Raw genomic sequence first — 20,177 nt, forward strand, 5'->3', positions numbered from 1 at the left:
AGAAGAAGAAGAAGATAATGACGTCATCAGTGAGTGCCGCAAATAGCAAAACAGATTTCGTCACTAGCCCGCAACATAAATCAGTCCTCCATCGCGGTTGTAGTGTAGTAGCAGCATGATGGAAGTGTGCGGCTCTACGAACGTTTCTCTGAGGGAGTTCGGCTGTGAACAAACGTTACTGTCTCGACCGGACGGGTCAGCCTCCTTCGTACAAGGTAACGCTTTAAAAAACTGAAATATCACTCAGAGAAGGTTGTGAGAGGCGACGGGAGTCCATCTGTTGTTAGCCTCCTTAGCACATGTGCACAAGTCAGTCAAGTCCCATTAGTTGGTATCGGCACCTAACTCGAGCCTATACGTTCTTATCTATTCATAATGTGTCTTAATTACAGCCATATGCAATAGCACATATGTATATTACCCACCATCAGTGTTAGGAGCAGTGTTCAGATATCTTCTTTAGTAAACATAGTAGTACACTACACATGTAGAAATACTCACAAGTTAAAGTCCTGCTTTCAAACTCTTACTGAAGAAAAAGTACATAAATATTAGCATCAATATAAACTTGGTGTACCTCATTCAGAATGCCCCATTGCAGATTACTGTTGGTTTAATTCATCAAATCAATGAAGTAAAATGTAAAACTAACATAACTGATGATGTACTTTTCACAACTGTTCATCCCACTAAGTTACTCACAAAGTGTTAAACCTTGTTGGTAACCCATGTGTGACCAAAGCTTATCATTTATTTCCCGAATGCTGTGTTAAAAAACAGCAAACAGTGAGTGCATGTATAGGAGATGTTGTGTCTGTCAGTAGCAGATAACATACTCTTCTGGGATTTTACTTGTATATAAATTACCCTTTCTATGTACGTACAATGTTGTAGGGCTGTACCCGAATATCCGAATATTCGTTCGTTGGAGTACTATTCGGGTTTCAATTTCGTTATTCGGATATTCTTTTTATTTTATTTTAATTTATTGAAATCTCCGATATCAACGTAAGAGCTTGTGCCTCTTCGGGGGGTGCTAACACTTAACCATAAACCGTATTGTTTACTTTCTCCCAGGGTTAGGGTTACGTGGGAGCCAATGGGAGCTGAGCTCCCATAAGGAGGGGCCTGAGCTCCCACGGACCCAGTGAAATCAAACATCTGTGGGGGTCGCTAATATACATTACCAACAACCATTATTTTGATCACAAATAATGCATTTTTCAATGTAATGAGTATTATTTACGTTAACGAGGTAAATAGGCAAACAAAACAATGTTTTCCAAAAGAACTACGCATCGTATAATAATAAAATATTGCGCAATCTATGCCTGTGAGGCTGTGGGACGCGCGCCCGAAGAATGAACCGTTATATCAACATACATTCAAATATATTGACAAGATACACACATACTACGAGTACCGTAGGCTAGCAGACGATTACCATGTCGCCCAAAAAAAGGCCACTGCGGCATAACCTCCTTTAGCTTAGGAAACACTGGATCTTCCGAAAGGAAAGGAGAAAATGCTGCCCCACAATGCATTGCAGCCACAGCATTTGCCGTCACACAACAGTCGGCCGTTCACGGAAACAACCGATTATGACGGAGAAATTATATCATGAAAGTTACAGTGCTTATTAAGCATTTTAAAACGTATGTGGTAAGTTGCCAAAGTGCTTTTTTCTGAACGTTCATCAGTATTATAATCAAAAAGAGAAATATGAACGTTAGTTTTTACTGAAATGATCAAATAAAGTCAACATTTCACAGTCTTTACTGAGCTGTGTGGGGTTTGCTCAACTTTTAAAAGATGTTTGAATGGTGATATACACACTGATAGATGTTAAGGACTAACGTTTATAATAAATACATTTGTATTGATTTTAAGATCTTTTCATACAATCATACGCATTGGGATCATTTGTATTAATGTGGACCGGAGGGAGAGGGTAACGAGCATAAGTTTCACTTTCCTTTTTTATTTCAATTCCAACTTTGGTCATGAAGAATATGTTTCTCTGTTGTCCCCGTTCATAAAGCATAAGTCCTTTTGAATTCTCCTATCCACTATCCCTTAACCCCGTGACGTTTCACTCAGAGGTCAAGGAATAGACGATAGGGATAGACGATAATACTGGCTCTAACAATACTGTTTTTCCTCCTCTTGTAAAGGTGACACAAGTGTGATAGCCGCAGTGTACGGACCAGCTGAGGTCAAAGTCAGTAAGGAAATCTACGACCGAGCAACCCTGGAGGTGTTGATCCAGCCCAAAGTGGGATTGCCCAGTAAGTGAGGATTGTATTTCTCATCAGGCAGTTTTATCTGTCTAATGCAGCCTAATGTTGTTCTGATGAATTATGGCAATCTTCATTTTCTAGTACTTTTGTGAAGAGCACTTAGATATTGGGAATTTTTGGGAAAAAATGACTAATTGCGATTTATTTTTGCAGAAATTACAATTTTGATATGATTCATTTTATTTGAGGGATTGATCATGTATGCATTATTACTAGGGATGCACGATATTGGTTTTTTGAAACCGATACCGATACCTTCCTGCTTCTCAAGACCGATACTGATAACCGATAATAATATAATATATATATATATTAAATGTACCTGTAGTTTTTGCACACCTGGTGGTAAAAAAAGACTAGTAGTGAGCAAATGACATGAGCATTACTACTATGAACAAAACAAAGCCAAGAACAGTTTTGACTCTTCAAAGTGACCATATTTATTTTCCCAAATAAAGTTCTTGCCTTTTTCAAAAGCCTCGTCGATAGGTAAAAGCCCCGGTGCCTTTGCAGCTGGCTTTGGATTCGCCGCTAGTTTAGCAGCGCAGGCGTCTTCGTACGCTTTTAACACACCATCGTAGCGATGGCGATGTTTCAGGGGACCAATCAGGTTGGAAGTATTATAGCTCGTTGCCTTTTTCCCTCCTCGTGGAACTTCTGCATTTGTTAATACAAATAGCAAGCGAACTATCTAACTCTGAAACTTTGAAATAGTCCCATACTACCGGCGACATGTTTGTTTACTGTCCTGGCTTCACGGCCGCACACCATTTACGTCACAGCCAGGCATGAGTTAGGGAGCGCTGGATTTGTGAAGAACTCCCCTCTTCCTAAACCACTAATACCACAGTACTGGCAAAACGGGAGGAGCCGAGTGAAAAACAAGCGCCCCTCATCCCAATCCACCCACACCGCAGTATTTTTTCTTTTTTTTTTTACCCAAAAAATATATTGTATATTATCGGGGCTATTAATACTTTTATCGGGTTTATCGGGATGACGTCATAATTCCTAATATCGGACCGATAATTATAGTGCACCACTAATTATTACTCATTACCATTGAAAGGTCTATGTATTCTGATCGTGGTCTGGGTTTTGTTATTAATATTATTATTTTGAACACATATTTTTTCCTGTTACAAATATTGCTACTCGTGTGATTTGAATATTGCATTGTCCTTAGTGTGATTTCAGTGAAATGGCAGTTCATTGTTAAATCCTATAAGATTTTAATACATAAAATACAGTATACAGGGTTTCCCACATATAGACTTTACTTGGACGGGCCGCCCAGGTATATTTATGGCCGCCAAAGTATATTTTGCGACCAATTTCGTTTTTTTAATCCGTCCGCGAGCACCACGCCATCTGCTAACTAGTGGACAATGATCCCTCGCTCTACGCCTCCTTTACCTGTTCGCTCTGCTATCGCGTGAAGGGTCTGCTAACAAGCGACCAACAGAAAGGGAGACCTTACGACAAACAGAAAGACACAAAGCATATATAATAAGAACAAAATAACTGCTCAACAGAAGGAAATGGGTTAAAAGACAGAGCACTGGACAACAGAGTAACTGGCACTAGAAGACAGACAGAAAGTTAACACTAAAGGGAACACGGTATAGGCTCTGGCAGTTGAACAGGGGTGGATTTTTGTGGTTTTGGAGCATTAGGAGGACTGTAACTGTTGTTTTTACAAACTTTTCTTCTTCTACTATGCAAAAGCTGCACTTCCAAAACCCACCACAAGATGGGAGGGGTGAGCCACTTTCCTGTCTGATGTGTAGGGATGGGTATCGAAATGTATCGATTCCGGTTCTTATCGATTCCCCGTTTCGATTCCAAAATTGTAAAAGAAAGAGGTCAAACGTTTAGAGAACAAAAATATCTTTATTCTTTTAAGCTTTAACTGACATTTTTACAAATAAAAAATATACATGCAATACAAATGTATTACACAATAGCTGTGCTTTATTTTAACTGAGCAATGCCTGTGGCGAGCTATTAACAGGCATTACACTGTGCCTTGTCTTTTTCTTTTTTAGTGTAGTGGAGCCTCACCTCAGAGCGTTTACCGCGACCCATCTTTGGTGTTATGAAGTGACTGAGCTCGTGAACTGTCTACGGGAGGAGCCTCGCTGCGGGGCAACTGTAGACCTCTGTCGCCTGTCAGCGCAACTTACATGATGCCGTTTAAAAAAAATAAGGGCGGTGCCGGCCATCAGCAAACTGAGCCGGCCGTCAACGGCCCGCTGACAGCCAGCCGTTCTGTGATTCTCCAGAACACACAGATGGCCAGTCCGCCCCTGTATTCCACCAGGTCACCGCGGCGCGGACGGACCCGCTGGAATACAGGTTCTACCGCGTTTAGGAACCGTTACGCAGAACCAAAATTGTTTATTTAGTATGGGTACCCGGTACCCGGCATTTTGTTATCGGTTCTCATCTGGAACCGAGTTTCGGTTCCCAATCCTACTGATGTGTCCCATCAACTCCTCATTCTCCAGGTGTAAGGGAGCGATCCCAGGAGCAGTGTGTGAGAGAGACCTGCGAGGCGTCTCTGCTCCTGACCCTCCACCCCCGCTCCTCCCTCACCCTGGTCCTCCAGCTGATCCATGACGACGGCTCCGTATCCTTCAGTAAAACGTTCTGCCGGTAGGGCGTTGTAATGGGGCCTTAAGGTGTTTCCTGGTGAGAGTTGTTCCTTAGCTGTTGCTCAGCGTCTGGCCTGCTTCCTGAACGCAGCCTGCATGGCCCTGATGGACGCAGGCCTGCCCATGAGCTGCCTGTTCTGTGGGGTGACTTGCGCTATCAACGCAGACTCTGAGATCATCACGGACCCCACCGCGGCTCAGGAGAAGGTACATCAGAGGGCCCTGTAGGACAGGATGCTTTGGCTGCACTAGTTGACAGCAGAGGGGGAGTGAGAAGTCAAATGACCTCCTTTATGTAACTTTCATTGTCTTTTATGCATACAAGTTACATTTTATGGTAATATGCCTCCTTACTTAAATAATGACGGTTAAGTATAAACATACCTTTAGGATTATCATAATACCTTTTTATTAGTCCCACAGAGACAAGTAAAGGGGCAAAGATATCAAGAAGCATGCATACAAATATTAAAGATAAAGTAGAAATGACGTTCCATAGTCAGAGTTCACCAGTGTTTAGTAAAGAAACAAAACAAACATAACCAAGTCCAGACCTCAGGGTCAACAATAAAATGTTGGAGCAATTCACCCTCTGTCATCCACAAACTGGCGTTCAACAGGTGACCTACATACCAACAAACCACCCCCCAAACGTGGTCCGAACAAATAAAGATAATACTACAAATAATAAGCAATGGCAAAATTAGCATTTTGCACATTTTCTGGGGGTTTGTTCCTCTACTATAGCTAACCACAGCTGAGGTGAGAAAAACAAATCCTACATGGAAAAAGGATCAGTTGATAAGGACCCACATTGTCAGGCTTTTTCAAGGCCGATACCGATTATTAGTAATCAAGGGGACGGATAACCGATATTTGGAACCGATATACATTTGCAGTAAAATCAGAAAATCTTGGTGTCAAAATGTAGAATAACACAAACTCAAACACAACTTCTTTGAAATGCATTTAAGCATATATTATGTTTAATGAACTTTTAAACATCTTACAACTGGTTTCCTCTCTGTCCTTTTCTTTAGTGCAGCCATCTGCAATGAGTTAGAGAGACAAGAAGTGGAGCTGCAGGCTGACATGCTTAACTAACAAGAATGCTTAATTTATTATATCTGTCTATCTAGCATAACATCCCAATAAGCTTCTAGCAACTGCAAAACACTAGTGCTAGCTAATGTTTTGCAAACTATTAAAAGTGAGGCTATTACAGTCGACCTAACTTAAGTCTAGTAGCCTCACTTCTAATATTTTGCTAAACATTTGCTAGATACATGTTGGCTAGCTAATGAGCTTCACATATCAACCTGAAAAACTGCGAGGCTCCACTCGCAGCCCCCCCTCCGCACCACAGTTACTCCGCTGCGAGACGCTGCACGCACCCCCAACTCTGACTGACTTCCCGCGTCCCTGTGTAACTGGGAAACTGAAGTTATCTACTGTAACTCCAGTTTCTATGAGTATTGGCGTAGCCCTCTAAGGCTATCGCTATTGGGTAATCCCCCTGTGCACCCGCGCAGCACTGAAACACTTTTTAGGCCCCACCCTCGGGCTCCCTTCCGGTATAAATAGGAAGGAGGCCCGACAATCTGCTCCCATACAAAATAACTTTTCTTCAGCTATTCGTAGAGCCAGTGGCGCCCAGCACTTAGAGGGCTGCACCATTTACTCATAGAACTGGGTAGGGGTGTAACGGTATCCGTATTCGTCCCGTACTGTCACGGTTCGGATGTCAGGGTTCGGCACATGCACGACGAATACGCCTTTTTTTTTACGAGTGGGAACAAAGTGTCATTCAGGGCAGTATCCACTACACTATTTATAATCCAGGGGGCGGTATTGCGCCTAAAAGCTGTTTGCCAGCCGCCCTTAAACAACAAATGAAGAACAAGAAGAAACACAACAACAAAATACAAGAAGAAAAGTTAGTATGGCGATTTCAGATAACACACAGGAGCTAGAACTCACCTGCTTCTTTTAAATCAGCTGTGTGGGAACATTTCGGGTTCCCTGTGGACTACAATAACGATGAAGTGTGCGAGTGGTGGATCGGACGAGGACGGTGTGTCGGCGTTGTTAGACAGTGGTGCGGTATGCTAATGGTACACGCCAAACATGCTAAATCATATCAGAAGGCATCACCCAGATTTGCCAATCACCGGAGCCTGATCCCCGCTGTTTTTAAGAAGCCAATAGATATGAAAGCCTTGAGACCAAAATAAATAACGGAAGCTTTTGGCATATGTTTTTCAACGACTATGCGCCCTTGAAACAATTTCTTATTATTTATGTATTATTTTCAATACATTCTTTTTAGTTTTACAGCTTGATGAAACCTTTTTGTTTGACATCAGCCATTATAGATAATCTGGCCATCTGAGTGTGTGTGGTACTGTTTGTGGTTTGTTTTTAACTGTTTAATACAGTTAATTATTCAAAATGTCAGAGTTCCTTATTTTTAAACTGAAACTTGCACTACTGTTCAAAAATAAATAACAACAAACCTGGAATTATGCATTTGGGACTTTTTTTTGCTTTTTCTTGTTGTACCGAACCCGTACCGAACCGTGACCCCCAAACCGAGGTACGAACCGAACCGTGACTTCTGTGAACCGTTACACCCCTAGAACTGGGGTTACAGTAGGTAACCTCAGTTCTATGGCTTCGCCCTCTAAGGCTATCGCTATTGGGTTAAGGGCGAAGCATGATGTAGTCTGCGCCCCACTGGGTCCGCCCGGCACTAGAAGCACAGACACACCTGCTCAGATAATAACCCATGCCTATTGTGCCATGCGTAATGGCGCATCACCGTCCATGGAACATAGCAAAACATGAATATTTTCCATGAGGGGACGAAGGCTGGGAACAATACATACCTGCCGCTGTGAGAAAGTAGAGACGAAGGTCACACTTTGCCCAGTGACAAAAAGAGGGGGAACAGCAGCTCTCTGCGTGTCAGACAGGCAGGAGAGCGCACAGCTGGATTCCTGACCTCACTCACTCCGACAGGACACCCAGTACAGGGTGTGTCAGAGAGGAATGGGAGACATCCCTCAAATACAATTGAATAAATGAACAGGGGGGAAAACCAAGATGCAGCAGTGCAAATGTCTTCCACTGACATTCCTCTGGTGGAGTGCGCCTTGATGTTCTCCGGGGGCTCCCCCCCAGAGGAGACATATGCCTGTGACACAGCCTCACACAACCAGTGTGACAGCCATTGTGCAGACAGAGGTTGCCGATCGAGCGCTCTCTATAGTGCACAAACAGGTGCTGAGAACGGCACAAGGCAGCCGTGCGCGCCACATAGCAAGACAGCGTGCGCACAGGACAGAGGAGATGAGAAGTGGCTTCTTCCTCCGACCTGTAAGGAGGCGGGAAAAAAACATCCAAGGTGATCACTCTCGACTCTAAAAGAGCTTGTGATGACCTTTGGCATAAAAGCCTGGTTAGGGCTTAACACAGCTGAACTGCCATCTCCTTGGATCCGGAGGCATGACGGAGCCACAGAGAGAGCAGACAAATCACTCACCCTTTTTGCTGATGTTAGTCAGAGCCAAAAGCAGTACTACTTTGGCTGATAACAGTTTAAGGGGAACCTGCTCTAAAGGTTCAAATGGGGCTTGGCTTAGTGCGCTTAACACCAAAGCCAAATCCCACTGAGGCGCCAGTGCGCGTGACACAGGTCTGAGTATTCGTACTCCTCGAATAAAACGTTTCGTCAGGGGGTGACTGAACAACGTCCCAACCCCGAAACCCACGTGACAAGATGATATGGCAGCAGCATATACCTTGATTGTGCTGAAAGCCAAATTCCTGTCCAACAACAGCTGGAGGAATGACAGCACGTGAGGCAGGGGGCACGTAATGGGGTCCAGGCTTCTTTCTACACACCAACGCTGGAACGCTGTCCACTTGGCTGTGTAGGACGCTCTGGTAGACGCGGCTCCCTGAATGGTACGTACAACATCTTGAGAGAGGCCCAACCCCTCTAAGTGTTCCCGTTCAGGGAACACTTAGGGGGGTCCTGCGCTTTCAGGGAGAACCAGAGGGCGCATTCCCGCGTGCGGCAAACAGATCCACCTCTACTCTCCCAAACCGGCTCCAAACCTGGGAGATCAGCTCAGGATGGAGGCTCCAGTCCCCCTGGCGAGGACCTCCTCTGTACATAAGGTCTGCCCCTCTGTTCAATTCGCCGGGAACAAACATTGTTCTGATGGAGAGCAAGTGTGCGCTCGCCCAGATCAACAGCCGCCTGGCTGTGTTCAGAAGCTGCGCTGAGCGTACTCCGCCCTGGCGATTGATGTAGGCTGCCGCGGCTCTGTTGTCTGTGCGAATCAACACATGCTGATTCTGCAGCAACGGGGCAAAATGCTGAATTACTCTCCGTACGGAGAGCAATTCCAGCACGTTTATGTGGAGGGACATGTGAGCCGGCCACTGTCCCCCCACTGCCTGCGACATACACGTTCCTCCCCACCCTGATAGAGATGCGTCTGTGAACACCGAGATGTGTGACGTAACTCTGCCCAGGGGCACCCCCACTGACAGGACGTGGGGACTTTTCCAATAGGTTAAGTCTGAACCCACGGAAGGAGGGATGGCCACCATGCGCCTCTTCTGTCGCACGGGGTCGATGCGTAGGCGAATAAACCACCTCTGGAGTCTCCTCATGTGAAGGAGACCCAGGGGAATCACCACGTGACCGGCTGCCATCATGCCAAGCAGCTGCATCACGGAGAGGGCTGTCTCCACGCTGCGGGTTGTGACGCGTCGAAGGAGAGCTATCAGTGCCTCCACTCTCTGCTGTGAGAGTCGTGCTCTCATGCGGGCTGAGTTTAATTCCACACCCAGGTAAATAATACTCTGGGAGGGAAGAGGGCAGCTCTTCTTCCAGTTTATTTCGAAACCCAGCTTTGACAGATGTGATACGAGCTGTACCGTCTGTAAAGCAACTTCCTCCCTGGAGCGAGCCAGCAACAGCAGGTCGTCCAGATAAAATAGTACTCTCATCCCTCCTCTATGTAGCGGCTGCAGCGCCCTCTCTACACACTTTGAAAAGGTGTGAGGAGCCAGGGAATAACCGAACGGCAGACGGTTGTACTGGTACGATATTCCCTGGAATGAAAACCGCAGGAATTTCCTGTGTTACAACATCAGGAAGATACGTCCCCAGCTGACACAGAAAGCGACGCAGGTTCTGGTCCAGGCTCTCGTCATCTCACGCCTAGACTACTGCAACTCCCTCCTGGCTGGTCTACCTGCATGTGCCATCCGACCTCTGCAGCTCACCCAGAATGCAGCGGCTCGTCTGGTCTTCAACCTTCCTAAATTCTCCCACACCACTCCGCTCCTCCGCTCCCTTCACTGGCTTCCGGTAACTGCTAGAATCCACTTCAAGACACTGGTACTTGCTTACCATGCTGCGAATGGATCTGGCCCTTCCTACATCCAGGACATGGTTAAACCGTACACCCCAGCGCGTGCACTACGCTCTGCATCAGCCAAACGACTCGCTGCACCCCGGCATGTCCTGGAAAGAGCCATACACCCTTGAGTCTGGACCCAGCATATATCAGTCAGTGTTTGCGTTTTTTACACACACATCCTTATCAGGTTTCGGAGACAGCAGTCTTGAAGGGGGGGGGAGGACGTTTTGGTCCGGATGATTGTGGTAGGCATGGTGACGGGGGTGTTGGTGCGCGTCCAGGGGGAGGAGGTGGTTGACGTAGGAACGGTGACGGAGACGGGGGAGGTGGTGCGCGTCTCTGCTTCGGTGATTTTGATGGGCGTCGTTGAGGAGCGGGGGTAAAGGACATGCTGCCAACCCTGCGCATCGTCTTAGTTTGGTTATTGAACTCCAGGAAGGAATCGGTGCCAACCCTCTGTATCTCCTTCATGTGTTCAGCGATCTCCAGGAGGGTGGGCGAGGGTGAAAGGGTGAACGGAGAGTAGAGAGAGCTGTGGGGTGAAGGAAGAGTATCCTCAGAGGTGATAGGGGGGGGTGAAGGGCGGTGGAGACTTCTCCATTCCATAATCAAGACATTCCTCAGTGTGCAGTGATAGATTTTCAAGGTTTTCTGAGTGATGTGTTGTGTCTTTCTCTTGTTTTGATTCCTCTTGTTGCTTGTCCTTGGCAGAGGGAACAGATTGATGACGCAGGCAGTTGAATATGTTAGAGATAAACTATTTCACTCCTGACTTGTTCAGTCAAACTCCATTTGCCTTAAAACATCATATCAATCTTTATTTTTTTTAATAAAGATTGATGTGATCCCTGGCTTAAAATAACTAGAGAAAAAACAAGCTTTGTTATTGGCTGAGAAACATTGCTGAATCCCTACTTCAAACAAATGTATTGTACACTTGTAGTTCTTACAGGCCAGACTACTCAAGTCCATTTATGTGTTAATAACACTATTGATTGCACTCAATTTTGTATAACTCATGGTTTGCTAGACTCTTGTGAACATTTAGAAGTGTAACAGAAAAATAGGCTTATTGAGGGAATGGTAGATACACCAAAGTGCACCAACATCAACAAACACAATTTCCCTTTAATGCATCATAACAAAATAACTTGTGGAGCACGGTGGACCTGACAGATTGGTGAAGTGTCACTGGATTTGTCACTTGTTCAAATGTTTTTGTAAGACCAACATTTGCATGTCTTCTCAAAAAGTGACTTCTGTCACAATCCTCGCTGAATTTGTTAATTTGATCTTGTCCGTTTCCTCTCAACAGGAAAGTCGAGCTTTGATGACTTTTGCTATTGACAGCAAGGAACAAAGAGTGATGATGTCATACACCAAGGGATCGTTTTCAGTTCATGAGGTCAGTACATTAATGTGGAACATTGTCAAATTTAAGTCTGTGTGATTGCCACATCTGTTGGACAGATTATTGTGCCAGCACTGTTCGTGACCTGCTTCAGGTCTGATGAAGACGAGAGGTTTTTTGGACCTGATTAACTCATTCATGTGTGTTTCTTCTCCTGCAGCTGCAGCAGTGTATAGCAGTCAGCCAGAAAGCCTCAGAGAACATCTTCCAGTTCTACAGGGACTCCGTCAGGAGGCGCTACTCCAAAAACCTCTGATGTAGCAGCAGCTCCCTTTTTCCTACTCGTTTTTTTCCTTTTTAAAATAAATAAATGCTGATGTTATAAAATAAAATATTCTTGATTTTGTGAGTTTGGATATTTTGTGAGATCTCCCTATGTAGAAGTCAGGGCAAAAGAATAAAGCAAAGATGAATGTCAAACAAGTGCATTTATTGGGATTCATGAAGTTTTCTTTCAGTTAAATATTTACATGTTATACAAGAACTCTTGTATTAATACATCTCATTTTTCACAACCTTTGACCTTTATCTATACATGTGATACAAATCTGACTGGAGCCCGTCTCATGACAGTCCACATTAAATTCTCATACATAAATCAGTAGGGTCCTTCGTTCTTTCTTACGTCCATGGAGATGGAGGATTGTCAGAGTTGACTTCACTGTGTGGACAGGGTTAGACACTGACACCACAGGAGTGTCCACATACAGGACCCATAATATATCATCAGCTCAGTCTTGATGCAACACTGGGTTTGCAGGAAACAAAGTATTTGCAGTTCAGCCAGGGACTATAAAAACTATACATCTAAATAGAAAATGTCCACTTGTACCATAGTCATTTTTTAAAATATTTATTTCAGGTTCACAGCTTTTTTTAATGGCACATTTAAGCTCAAACCAATATGGCCAGAGTTCTTTCCTTTCATCAAAGATTTGTTTTAGTCCAAAAGGACGTGATGGAAGCTTTCAGCAGGTTAACAAACTACAAACTGGCCGTGCATGTTTCTGTCGTGACCCAAATGGAGATTGTTCTGACTCATGGCGTGTCTTGCCAGACAATATTATTATTATTTTAACCTTTACCTCATCTGAACACTTACACAGCTTCATTTTCAAATTCAGCAAGAGGTACGTCGTCTTTTTTTATTGGAGAAACGAGCGCAGTCTATATTTAGAGAGTGTGGTGTGGCAGCTTGCTTGATTCTATTAATGGAACAACTCATAGAAGGATCATCTTTAAGAGTTTATTTTCATATTTTTGGCACTTTTTCTCGCAGGTCTGCAGCCTCTGTCATCAGTTTGTCAGCACTGTATACAGAAGCAGCTCCTTTATGTGTAGAGCCGCTGGTTCACATCACGACTTTGCATTTGCCTCATTAATATTTATCTTATATAACTGCACTGTATGTTTTGTCAGTGTGTGCTCGACATAAGGATAACTCACAAGATTGGCATTGAACAAAGCAGTCCTTTCTGCAGATAAACAATAAGTGATAAAGAATGTGAAAATCAGGAAGTGCAGCGGTTCCCTGAAGGTCCCTTGAGTGGTGCAGTGATGACGTATCTTTGTAGGCCAGACCAGGAAGTTAGCTTCAGAAGGGCTCCCTCGACAAAAAGCAATGGGATTTATCCATTGGATTTCAGTACATTGCAAAAAATAAGCTTTGTCGCAAACACGTTTATGATACTTTCACATTATTGTTCAGCAGGATAATCTCCAACATATCCTTCAGGATTTTTTAAATGTAAATCAAAGAAAAAGCTAAAGTTAGCCTATAAATGAACTAAAGCAGGTCGAATGGCTGCGCGTCACCACCGCTAAGCTAAAGGCGGCTAATGTTCGGAGTGATTATGTTTAGTAGTTTATTCAGACCATGGGCGTCATTTTGTTTGAATCAGTGGTGGGACACTTTTTTCCGATTAAAAAAAACACTACTGCGATAAGCGCACCCCGCAAACAATACATAAAAACATGCTCACAATACTTCTTTTGACAACTAGTAAAGTAACTATGCTACGCTGTTCTATTCAATTATTACGTGTCGCTGGTCCAAATTGCACCACTCGGGTTACCAGGAATAATGTACCCAAGAAGTGTGAACAGTCCTCCCGATTGTACATAAACCCCAAACTGTACAACTCTTTAAACACGCTATTTTCAAAACATTTGCAACAAATTATCCTAATGCAAAGTGTTTAGGACATGTCCCCAGCCTCCCCAGTTTAAATGACCCCTGTGATTCAGACCCTAGTTACATTCCCCAGAAGGGTATTTACTGTACAGTACTGATGTATTGCCGTGGAACAAAACGTGAAAATCTCTTCAGCTTGTGTTAACCACAGACCTTCTTTCAGGCTTCTTACCACAATAAAAAAAACGGACTTTTAGACAATGGAACCAGAAGCGGAAATGCTAATTATTTTTCCTGGAGTCATCACTGCACCACTCTATTGGATAGTAGCTTCTGGACCCCCGTATAAAAAGCTCCTGGGATCTTAAAAACTGTCCACAGATTTCACCCCACAGCAGCTCCGTCAGGATTTAGACGCCTCGTCCTTGCTGTGACCTCCTCGTAAATCTGCAGTGTCCGTCGCCGTACTCCGCCCCTCGCTCACGGCTGCATGTCCCCATACTTTTCTCTCTGCCTCTCATCATTTATCCTCCGTTGTTGAGACAGTGATATCTACAGTGTTGTTGTTCTTTTTATGGCACTTTTTTGTCTTTTTTATTCAGTAATGTTTAACGTGAAGACGACTACAGTACACATTTAAGGGATGGCAGAACTTAAGTCCTCGGGCGAGTGAAAACAAATTCACATTTACAGAATTCTATGGAGTGGTGTTTAAGGGTTTTTCCTTACGTCCGAAGAATGTCCTCTGAGCTGAATTATGTCCTAATCCAATTACAAGTGATTATAATCTAAGCACCAGTCTTTCTCCAAGCGCGGTGCAGATAAAAACATGACTGGAGATATGGTCGACAGACAAGGACGGATTATATTACATACAAAGGTGATACGTTGTGTCCGTGACGTGTGTACATCTTTTTTTTGTGTGTGTATTCTGGTGAATGAGTTGGTCTTAAGGGGGTTTGCCGGACAAGTAGGAAATCAACGCAGCGATGGCGCAGATGTACGTTATGATTCCGAAAACGATGGAGAGCACGGAGAGCCACAAAGCCTGGCGAGATGCAGCGTTGGCCCCCTGAAAATCCCCCTGAGCCGAGGCCTTGTTGGTCTGTAGGAGAGAGCAGAGGGAGATAAGAATTAGAGGAGGGGGGGTTAGAGGAGGGACGGGGCATTCGTCATCATTTGTCAAAGTCTCTTCCTGGCCTCCACTTCCCTCTTCCATTCATTCCAATCACACACTAAACCCATATTATGCTCCGTTTCTGAATCACCCCCGGCGTCTGTGCCTAATTCACCCCTTCTCCCCTTGGCCTGCTCCATATTCACACCAGTTTTGTCTTGGACATTTCCGCTTTTAAATTAATTATGATTTTGGAAAGCTGGGTAGCAGGGGGGACCAGATTCTTGTCTATTGCATTTTAACTGCACAGTTTTACTTGTTTAAATAAATATATATTTTTTTAATTAAAAAATTGGTGCAACTGTACGAGACATAAATTTGCACTTGGATAAAAAAAGTACTCTGATTCTGATATTGGTAAGATTAAGGCTCCTGCTGAAAGATGGTCACTAAATGAATTATTGAATATGAATTACATTACATGTCATTGAGCTGATGTGACTTGCATACAGTTAAAAATCTTAGACATACGGGAGCATTTTCTGTGTCTACATTACAAGTCACTTGTTAGATGCTTTTTATCCAAAGCGACTTACATACATTTAGTGCTGTGGGCAATCCCCACAGGAGCAATATGGGGTGAAGGGTCTTGCCCAGGGACACAACGACATGCTGACTGCAGTGGGACTCAAACTTGCTATCCCCTGATTTGAAGATCAGGGCACTAACCCACTGAGCCACAGCCTGTCTTGCCCAAGGCCCTTTGACATATTGACTGCAAAGGCTTGGGATTTAAGCACTGACGCTCTGATTGGCTGATGCCCATTAACCAAGTGTGCCACAACCAGCCCGCACATCTGCTTCACTTTTGTGTTTCGGTTTTTATTTGCTATGAATCTCACAACTCTTAAACTGCATTCACATAATACGTGATTTGTTCCTCGCCCTACGTGAGGTTGGGCACAGAGCCTTGCTGCAAAAACAGCTACTTAAGTTTTGTTTCTATGGTTACATCACCAACTTGCTTGTGTCGCTTCACTCAGCTGTTATCTGATTGGTTGCACTACAAAAGTTAAGCAGCAATCAAGGTCAACAATAAAATAATTTGAACTTTGAGGGCAGTGCTCAGCAACAATCACAAGCATTGGGCGTCGCCAAGGGTAGCTCTTCAGCCTCGTCTCCATAGAAACACAACGGCAATGCAGAGCTGTTTTACCGCTGATCATGTGAAGGCGGCTTTAGGGTTCCTGTGATGCAACATCCATTCTAACACCTTTGTGCTGTTTTAAACAATCTAGACATAATCCCTCCCTCAAACTCTGAACCAATTCCATTATGTTCATAGACTTGGAGAACACTAAAACACTGGACCTGGAGTTAGTCTACACTGCAGAGGGGAGGAAATGACCTGCGGCTGTGAACTACAGTGCCAGGTTATATCTTGTCAGCTAAGGTACAAGTGTGTGTGTGTGTGTGTGTGTGTGTGTGTGTGTGTGTGTGTGTGTGTGTGTGTGTGTGTGTGTGTGTGTGTGTGTGTGTGTGTGTGTGTACCTTCTGTGAGAGGTAGAAGGCAGCGATGCCCAGGGGCCAGAAGCAGCAGAGCATGGAGAAGAAGGCCAGACCCAGGTAGTCCTGAGGGATCATCAGGGGGAAGTTGCTCTCACTGTCTGTCTCACTGAAGTCTTCAATGGATGAGTCCTAGGATTCAAACAGAGTGCTCTTAGGTTGAGTTCAGGTTAAATACCCCCAAAATAAACTCTGACGTTGTCTGTTAACAGAGATGATTTAGCATGTTTCCATCTATTTCATTAAGCAGAAATGAACAGCAACATCCTTTCAAAGAATCTCTATTACTCTTGACAATCCGCAGAACACCCTGCAAACAGGTTTTAGTTGGGGCTATTTATTTGAATCAAAGAAGTTCCAGAAAATGTAGATTTGCAATTGTGTGTGATATAGCATGCAGTGTGTCCCCTCTTTCCCCTGTCACCTCCCTGTAGGTACTGATCAGGTGTTCAATTAACTCAGGGGAACAAAGGGAGAGCGAAGTGGGTTTTTTGGTAGGAAAGAGAAAAGAAGGAATCCTGGCAGCTTGCTGAAGGGTTTTGAAGAATGCATTTTGTAGATGTGGGTTGATTTCAGTGTGTTTAGCTCCAAGTGATGGTGTTACCTGAGGCTCCAAGAGGACCGGTTGAACAATAGGAGTCTGAGGACCAGGGAGGACAGAACAGCAAAAGCCCATCTAAAGTATACATCTTGTTCCATTTTCAGTGGCCGGTGAGTCACTTACTTTTGGGGATAATTTTCTTTTTTTTTCAGATTTGTCTTTCCCTTGGATTATATTTGTTGCTTACTTTTGTGGAGTGACCTTGGACTTTGGTTGTTGGCTTTGAACTGGATTATACAGCTGTTTTAAGAAGAATGGATTTGGGGAGAACAATACCTTAGAATCTTAAAGAGACCAGTTATCTTTGGGGTTTGTGTTGGAGTTGTTTGAACGCTTTTTGTTAAATACATGTTTTGTTTAGATGGGAACTTTAGGGGAAGTATTACTTAGAGGACACACTGACATTATCAGCCCCCTCTCTTTGCCTAGTCGAAGAACAACAGTAGCTCCTGAATCCTGTGTCTTTCCACTTGCATTTGTTAATTTTATGAGGGAAAAAACAACCAAGCAAATATATTTGAGTGAATTAGCCCTTTAAATCTAGCCCCTTTTCATCTATTCAAGTGAGTGCATATTATCTTGTTTCAAACATACAAAGATAATAAGCTCTGACGCGAAGTTACCGCATTAAAAATGTACTTTTTTTTAATGTTGTGTTCACGTCAACCACAACACTGGTTTAAAGCTGCCGGTGCCTGTAAGATAATGTGACTGAATGGGGTTAGCCTGCAAGCTGACCGCAGGGGAGACATGACTCGTGCATGTTCATGAAACAGCTGCATATTCAATCTGACTTCCCCTCTCCCCCCGACCCGTCATAATACTATGCAGGTTCTACTTTGTGCGTGGAGAAATTGTGCATTTTCCAAAGATGTCGTATTTAAAATGCATACACCAGCACCCTTCTTTCTCTGCTTTTAAAAGTTAAAGAAGATCAGACGGGTAAATCAGAATGAATTATTACATAGGGTACTTTAAAGATTGGATCTCAAGGTTATTTGAGTTGATCTGATGTCCTTCACTCCACCGTTACTCTCTTTGTGGATCATTTTATTGTTGGCAAGAAAAAAGTGCAGCACCATGTACATGGTTTAGCTGCTCTTGCCTTATTACTTGCACCATTGTGTCATTTGCGCCATTCTCTAGCACTTTTTTCTGTATTTTTTGCCTATTTTGATGGAAGAGCTTAGGACTTGAGATTTTAATTGTCAACAACTACGGTGTAGATATTGTACATATGACAATAAAAGCTTGTAAAGCCTATAAAGTGACTCTGGGCGGGACATCTCTTCTGGGGTTAGGTTAGGGTAAGTAGGGTTATCATTGTCTGGTTTGACCATGAAGCATTAAAAGAGTTCTGGGAGTCAGGTTGACTCCTCTAACTCACTTTTAAGGTGAAACAAAGAAGGAGATTGGCCCTAATAGAGTTCACTGAATGGTTTGATTCCCAGAGGCCGTTGCATCACTTCACTTTCGCATTCGGCATTCAGAATGAGCTTGACAAGAAGAAAAGTGATTTCCTGTGTTCTTCTGTCCTTGGGGAGCGAACCTCACATCAACTTTTAAGCTGATTGGACCTTTTGATATAAGCTTAGAGACTTTTCATAGTAATATTAACAACAAACCGTTACTTACTTTACAGCGTATGCACTCTTAACGTGGAATGACCACTGTAAGAGTTTCAAAGCTCCTTTACATTTCACTCCAGGGTGGGTTATGCTCAATGACCTATCAAATGGAGCTGGCGTTCTGGTTGCGTCTGTAGTGTCATTACCTGCTGCGCAGCAGAAGAGGAGCTTTATGTAATCTGGTTTTCTGACAGTCAGCATCCAATTGCTGCCTACCCCTGAAATGCATGGCTCATATGTCTATTTTTAAATTCCTCTTTGAATCCGTACTAAGAATATGAGAGCCTCTCTTGCTTTTCATGCATTTGCTCCTCCAACAAACAAAAACGATGTATTAGGAAGCCAGATATGATGATTAATAATTGCAAAGAGGAAAACATTTATCGATTTGAAATCATTTTTAAGATTTCATTGTTTCAGTCATTTATTTATAGATAATGCCAAGCTCTTCCTGATTCAGCTTCTCTGTAGGAAGATTTGCTGCTTTTCAGTTTTAAGTCATTTTAAATTGAATATTTTTGGGTGTGGAGTGTTGGTTGAACAAACCAAGACATTTGACGACCTCCTCTTGGACTCGGAACAATTATTTTTGGACTTTTTAATGTTGTTTATGATGCGTAATGGACCATAAAATAATAATGTTTAGCCTTTAAGGACATATTGTGCACATTTCTATGGAGTGCTTACCAACCCGCAAACGCTGAAGTACAACAACCCAGTCAGATTTGTTTGGGACATGGGATTCAAAATGCCAGATATGACTCCCCTTCTCATGTCACGTTCATGCTCATAAGAATATTAACCCTGATCCTCCACCCTATTGAGAAGTATATTTTGCAAAGAGCGGACCAATATTGTTCTCACAAGCTCTTGCATATTTCCTGCTCAAATTGTCATGCTGTACTAAGAAGTATGTTTAAAAGATAAAAAGGAAAGCTGTGTACACATTACCTTTTGAAAATGGTGCTGATAAGAATAAGAAGATTTATAAGTTGTCTTGTGAACAGCTTTTCTGTGCTATAAAATCAGTTGCTACTAATGGTTGGATTGTGAACTGCTGCCCAAGCAAGAAATACCTTTTAATGGCCCTTTCCTAAGAGATATTTGGACTCACTCATCTTAAGACTTTGTGGTTTATGTATGTAATTAAGCGACAGAAAAAGCAGTATGAAATATTTAAGGTGCTTTCTGGATGTAAGCATGTCTTCAAGAAACATAATGCATGTATGAACCTGTAAACAGAGCCGGCCCGACCCATTAAGCGACATATGCGGCCGCTTAGGGCCCCGCAGCCACTAAGGGGCCCCCTAGCAACAAAAAAA

The 20,177-nt window shown here is 43.5% G+C and overlaps 2 protein-coding genes across 2 annotated transcripts in view; one reads left to right on the top strand and one right to left on the bottom strand.

The window, feature by feature from the left end:
* exosc5 (exosome component 5) lies at positions 1–12,229 on the top strand. The gene is made up of 6 exons (XM_034230562.1): positions 1–215; positions 2,175–2,288; positions 4,811–4,932; positions 5,024–5,164; positions 11,714–11,803; positions 11,970–12,229. Exons 1-6 carry the CDS (start codon positions 116–118, stop codon positions 12,063–12,065), a joined length of 663 nt encoding a protein of 220 aa, XP_034086453.1. The 5' UTR covers positions 1–115; the 3' UTR covers positions 12,066–12,229.
* The window catches only part of tmem91 (transmembrane protein 91), a 24,923-nt gene continuing 16,964 nt past the window's right edge, over positions 12,219–20,177 (bottom strand). Inside the window, exons 3-4 of the mRNA XM_034230561.1 lie at positions 16,612–16,758; positions 12,219–15,048 (exon numbers count right to left, since the gene is read on the bottom strand). Coding sequence (XP_034086452.1) covers positions 14,893–15,048; positions 16,612–16,758 — 303 coding nt within the window. The 3' untranslated portion in view covers positions 12,219–14,892. The remainder of the gene's footprint in view (positions 15,049–16,611; positions 16,759–20,177) is intronic.

This window comes from Gymnodraco acuticeps, unplaced genomic scaffold (genome assembly GCF_902827175.1).
Source record: "Gymnodraco acuticeps unplaced genomic scaffold, fGymAcu1.1, whole genome shotgun sequence".
Taxonomy (NCBI): domain Eukaryota; kingdom Metazoa; phylum Chordata; class Actinopteri; order Perciformes; family Bathydraconidae; genus Gymnodraco; species Gymnodraco acuticeps.